Source organism: Podarcis filfolensis (genome assembly GCF_964270895.1).
Source record: "Podarcis filfolensis genome assembly, chromosome: 8".
NCBI lineage: Eukaryota > Metazoa > Chordata > Lepidosauria > Squamata > Lacertidae > Podarcis > Podarcis filfolensis.
The window spans coordinates 5,347,049-5,353,162 of record NC_139611.1 but is presented as its reverse complement, the minus strand read 5'-3'; the positions used below and the strand labels follow the sequence as shown (position 1 = coordinate 5,353,162).

General features: G+C 43.8%; 1 protein-coding gene across 1 annotated transcript; it reads left to right on the top strand.

Moving 5' to 3' along the window:
* Positions 1-247: 247 nt before the first annotated feature.
* On the top strand, positions 248-5,611 carry LOC310769878 (gastrokine-1-like). Its single transcript, XM_083629743.1, has 6 exons — positions 248-390; positions 1,313-1,366; positions 1,858-1,995; positions 2,954-3,064; positions 3,315-3,456; positions 5,363-5,611. Exons 1-6 carry the CDS (start codon positions 379-381, stop codon positions 5,443-5,445), a joined length of 540 nt encoding a protein of 179 aa, XP_083485869.1. The 5' UTR covers positions 248-378; the 3' UTR covers positions 5,446-5,611.
* The last annotated feature ends 503 nt before the right edge of the window (positions 5,612-6,114 follow it).

The following is a 6,114-nucleotide window of genomic DNA, read 5'->3' as shown; positions in this document are numbered from 1 at the left end:
TCAATGCAGATGTTGGAATGTTACTTGACATTTCACACAACAGGCTTACTAGGCGAGCCGTGTTTGTTTTGTGGGATTAAACTCGGTCTTAATTCAGCAGTTTTAAAATGACGCCTCCCGCCCATTCCTTCTGTGCAATCAAATGTTATCAAAAAGTGTATGGATTATATCTTTTATCGGCCTCGTGTGGCTTATCTGTTAGGCGTCACCCGGTTTCCTTGTCCTTCGCCTACATGCCCCAGGTCTGAGGAGGACCAGCCCCACTGTGATAAGGGGGCCCTACCCCTCCAGACTCTCCACACCTAATATTTGAAAACCAGAGTATATAAAGTGGAAGGGTTCCCCTTTAGCTGATCCCGCACCACTTCCAGCGACAAAATGAAGCTGATTGTGAGTATACACAACTTTTCATTTTCTACCGAAAGCCCATGCGATGGAAAACCCACTTTATCCCTAAAACCTCCTTTTTTTTTGTGGGAAGCAATTTCTAGATTTCGTTTATGTATGTATTTATTTTACGATGTTTATATACTGCCTTTTCTCTGAAGGAGTTTGAGGTGGTATAAATGATTCTCCACCCCCCATTTCATCCTCACAAGAACCCTGTGAGGTAGGTTAGGCCAGGGTCACCCAGCGAACTATGTACCACACAGGGCTGTTTTGGGGATTAAATGATATGGGGAGAACCTTACCCTCCTTGGAGGAAAAGCAATGCAGCAACTAACATAAAATAAATCTGCTACATCATATGTAGACCTGGTGGGCTTCAGCTCCTTGAGGAATATGCAAGAAACACACTCATGGTGAAACAGCCCTTCTGCCCATGGATGCTCTTGAGCCGCTGTGCTTAAGAGCTCTTAACTCTGTGATGGATTGCGGTCTTAATCTTATAACGTGAAGTAACCCCCATGCACTAACAAACACAACTGTCCTTTTAGCTACTGGAAAATTGAACGTACATAGGATGCTGCAGCCGGAATCCTAATGTCAAAGTTGGACATTGGAAATCAAGGCACTTCGGAAATTTCTCTGCCCCTACTCAGAATAATTCGATAGCCAGTGCATGCTTGAATCCATCTCTAGTTGCCGGAAGTCCAAAATAGGAGACAAAGAGTAAAGGCACTTTATGCAGCAAAGGAATGAGCGAGAAACGGCTGGATTCACAGCCTGAGTTGTTGTTTTTTGTAGATTAGTTTATAGTATTCTAAATACTGTACTGGGATTATGTTTCAATTTTTTTAAAAACCCAAGTTGATTATAAATAGAAGATGACTGTCATGTAACGTTACTCTTCTTCTGAAATCCGTTCCAGGCTCTGAGTGTTGCGCTCCTGGGCGTTCTCCTAGCCCCCACCTTAGCCGATAATGTAAGTACTAAGACAGATTAAACACGTTGCTCTCATTACATTATTTCTGTCTTGTTGCTGCTCTTAGAAGCTCGAAATTGGATGTGCTCTGAGGCTGCCTTCATATCCTGGTGTAGAATTCTGCATGATGAGACCCTCTTGCATTGTGAATGTGGGGACATTCTTGAGCCTTGCGTAGGCTGGCCAATTTGCCAGATTTTGAGGGATAGGGGCCGGTGCTCTTCCAAAGATTCCTGCATCGCAGAGGGTTGGACTAGATGACCCCTTGGTCCTTTCCAACTCTACATTTCTAGAATTCTATCATCTCCAAACACAGCTTGAAATAAATAATGCTTCAGATTGAACTGTGCTTGAGAGCTGGCTTCAGTCATGCTTACTGAAGTGGATGTCCACTTTTTGTTCTATTCTGCATTTACAAGGAAATGTTTATTGTGAAATCTGGAACACTGAAAATCTGACTGTCTTGCTGTTCTTCATTTTTCCCACTCAAGAATATCAGCGAAAACAACCAGGGAAATGTGGAGGGTCATTCCCATCAGTCTGTGAGCATTGACAACCAAAAGCAGGTGGTCAACGTGGACAACAACAATGGCTGGCACTCCTGGAACAACATTTGGGATTACGGCACTGTAAGGAGCACCCACACATTCAGATGCCTTTGTTTTTTTACTTGGGATAAGGAAGGAATCCAGTTTGGTTCGCATTAAAAAAAGTGAATTGATCGCATTTGTGATTTCCGAAATGGTATGAGAACAATAGAGTATGCAGTATTGGGGAGGGGGTGAAATGAAGCTCAGTTCCACATTTCATGCAGATCTGCCTCATCACTACTTCCCAAGGCAATATGCCAAATGAGGCACAACTCTGCAGATTTCATAATGCAGTTCTCCATCCAAAAACTGCACAAAATGCATGCATTTATTTCATAAAATTTATATAGCGGTCAATTGCAGAGAAACATCCCAATGAAAGTAGTTTGCAAAAATAAATTGAGGGAATATAATTTGTAAATTTGTATATTAGTGAACATGGGACGCGGGTGGCGCTGTGGGTTAAACCACAGAGCCCAGGACTTGCCGATCAGAAGATTGGCGGTTCAAATCCCCACGACGGGGTGAGCTCCCGTTGCTCGGTCCCTGCTCCTGCCAACCTAGCAGTTCGAAAGCACGCCAGTGCAAGTAGATAAATAGGTACCGCTCCGGTGGGAAGGTAAACGGCGTTTCCGTGCGCTGCTCTGGTTCGCCAGAAGCGGCTTAGTCATGCTGGCTGCATGACCCGGAAGCTGTATGCCAGCTCCCTCGTCCAATAAAGCGAGATGAGTGCCGCAACACCAGAGTCTGTCACGACTGGACCTAATGGTCAGGGGTCCCTTTACCTTTACCTTTATATTAGTGAACAGTATATATAAAATTGCACTAGATTGGGGAATATTGTATGCAAAACTTTTTATTTCTTTAAAGGTTGTGAGTTTGAGGCGGTAATGGGGTGAGCCATGTTTAAGACTGGAAAACTGAAAGAAAGTAAAATTGACAGAATTGTCCCTTCCTGCGTAATGCCCATCTGACTACTCCTGTTTTGCTTGGGCAGGGCTACATGGCAACCCGGATCCTCTCCAAGAAATCTTGCATTCTTACCAAAATGAATCGAAATGTCATGCCAGATGTGACCACTCTTCCAGAAGCCATCAAGGAAAAACAGGTAAAGCCAAGAGGAGCCTTGCTGGGTGGATTTCAAAGAGGATTAGAAAAGTTCTTGAAGAATAAGGCCTTCAACAGCTAGCTACTAAATTTGCATTTCCTGAAATAATATGAGTGCGTCCAAAGTTGTCCTTCAAGATTTGTGCTTATTTGAATTTGGTGATTGAATTCTCCAACCAACGGTCACAAAAATGCATATGACCCACTCAGTCCCGTCTTTCAATTCTGTGCTGTTGCTCCCCCCTGTTTAGAAGGATCGTACCAAAGGGCCGGCACCCAAGAAGCTCACTTACATGGTTACTCCCAAGAAGATCACTAACCTGGCCCCATATGGGAAGAACATCGAAGCCTTGTGCAGAGGGATCCCTACCTATGCTGCTTATGAATTCGCAGGTGAGTCCTCAACTGAAAGGGGTTTGCAGAGTGCAAAGAGTGTATTCCTGCCTCAGGGACAAGTTGAGTTTGTTTCCCCTTCCACACAACTATACATGGAACCAGAGAATCACAAGGGAACCCCTTTTGGGGTTGTCTTCTCCGCCTCCCTTGCGTCCTCCCCAGGGCCACGGACCACAGGTTTGACCCTAGTGATAAACTGATTGCGCAGCTGGCTCAGTTTTAGGTTAATAATAAATAATAAATAAGCCTCAGTTTTAGGTTAATAATAAATATGATAATATGCAGACCTGATGAAAATATTGAGATCCTAATGACATATCAATAATGCAAGCACACCCATGGAATGAATGAACTGTACACTTGGAATATTAAACTTGGATCTGTAGCACAACATAAAGGTAAAGGGACCCCTGACCGTTAGGTCCAGTTGTGGCCGACTCTGGGGTTGCGGCGCTCATCTCACTTTACTGGCCAAGGGAGCCAACGTACAGCTTCCTGGTCATGTGGCCAGCATGACTAAGCTGCTTCTGGTGAACCAGAGCAGTGCACTGAAACGCCGTTTACCTTCCCGCCGGAGCGGTACCTATTTATCTACTTGCACTTTGACGTGCTTTTGAACTGCTAGGTTGGCAGGAGGTAGCACAACAGAATGAGTATCACACAACAACTTTGTTGCATTCGCATGGGGTTCACTTATGGAAACCTTCAAATGTGATTGCATTGGGTGAAGCTGCCCCTTCATAATGTCAAAGGGCAGAAGCGAATGTCCGTAGAAATACTCGGTTCACGGCGCATTTCTGCAAAGTGCTACTCAGAATTGGTTGTGCATTGAACATGAAATATATCTTATAGCCTTCCCCCACTTCTATTGTTGGCCCTGGCTGATCATTGCAGCCCCACTGAAGCGACTGGAAAGGCACAGTGGTTGAACTGGTATAAAAACAGTGTCAGTTGTCTCTGTTGTTGATGTACCATGAGCTGCAGGGTTCTATAAAGTGTGTGAGAGCTGGTGTGGCAGAGTGTTGAGAGTGTCAGGCTTGGACCTGGGAAATCAGGGTTCAAATCCTCAGCCACAAAGCTCATTGGGTGACCCTGAGCTGGTCATTCTCAGCCTGGCCTACCTCATAGGGTGGTTGTGGTGATTAAATGGGGGAGGAGAATCAAGAATGGCACCTGGAGCCCCTTGGAGAAAAGGGTGGGAAATAAATGCATTAAATAAATGATTTAACTCCATCCAAATGCCTTGTCTGACGCTATTTCTTCCCATGTTCCAAATACCACGGAACATATGGGAAAATAATATCTGGGATGCAGCAATGTCTGAGGGTCTCACCTTCAAGAAACATTGACCCCTTTCATTAAGAATATTAATGACCAAAATCAAGACCTTGTATACCAACCTTGTATACCAACCAAGACCTTGTATACCAACCGCTCAATATTCTCAGTGGAGAGGTTTGATCAAGTAATATGTTTGACTGTTGAATGTATTAGTGTATGTCTAGAGACAACAGAAAAACAAACACCATTAACTGTACTGCTGAATAAGTGTTTAATGGTTAATGTACAGTGGTACCTCGGGTTACATACGCTTCAGGTTACAGACTCCGCTAACCCAGAAATATTACCTTGAGTTAAGAACTTTGTTTCAGGATGAGAACAGAAATCGTGCTCCGGCGGTGCGGCGGCAGCGGGAGGCCCCATTAGCTAAAGTGGTGCTTCAGGTTAAGAACAGTTTCAGGTTAAGAACGGACCTCCGGAATGAATTAAGTACTTAACCTGAGGTACCACTGTATTTGTTTAAAAACAAACACATTTTAAAATAAATTAATAAATCAAATGATTTAATTCCATCCCAATACCTTGCCTGATGCTCTCTGTTCCATTTTTTTTTTCTTTCCAGGAGAAAGTTCAGGAGCCTGCTTCCAAGCCAATATCCTCTGCCTCTTGCACATCAGCCTTTGTGGGGGAGAAAGGATGTCTTAATAAATCTCCAACTTTTCCCCACCGCAGTGTTTGTCCATTGATGAAAGAAACAGCTTCTCACCCTGGGTTTTCTTCATTTCCTTTTCATCTTACGCTTGGAGCATGAGGGGAAAAAACTACTGCATTTGGAGTGATTGCCAATTAAAATGTGCCTAGAATTTTAAAAGTCTCTCTTCATTATGTATTTGTCACATTTCTATCCCACCCTGACCGGCCATTTTATCCTCTCCCCAACCCTGTGAGGTAGGCTAGATTGAGACAGAGTGTGTGTCCCAAGATTACCCAGTTTGAGTTTATGTTGCTTGGTTTTCAAGTTAAAAGCCCAGCAGAAAAATTGAGTTTCTTGAAAAATGCCATCTTTAATAGAGAAGGAGTTGCTTACCTAGGAATTAACTCTCTCCTATCCACACCTCTACCAAAATTACCATGATTCTTCCAAGTCAAACAATAGAGCTTCTCTCCTTCAACGGTAGAGGGGAGTCAGAGTAGAGGCAGCCCTGTTAAGTTGTGGGAGAACATATCAGATGACACAGCGATTCTTCAGACAGCTCTTGTTTATTCACAGGCCAGAACTGAACTGAACTGAAGGGTTCAGCCAACCTGCTTATATAGAGCTCAACTACAAAGCAACAGTAACAACTTCCTGTAACTATCCAATCACTGAACGTC

Coding starts and splice junctions, on each gene's coding strand:
- LOC310769878 (XM_083629743.1), top strand. Junction 1,367..1,857: donor CCCCCACCTTAGCCGATAAT/GTAAGTACTAAG, acceptor TTCCCACTCAAG/AATATCAGCGAAAACAACCA. Junction 3,457..5,362: donor TGCTGCTTATGAATTCGCAG/GTGAGTCCTCAA, acceptor TTTTCTTTCCAG/GAGAAAGTTCAGGAGCCTGC.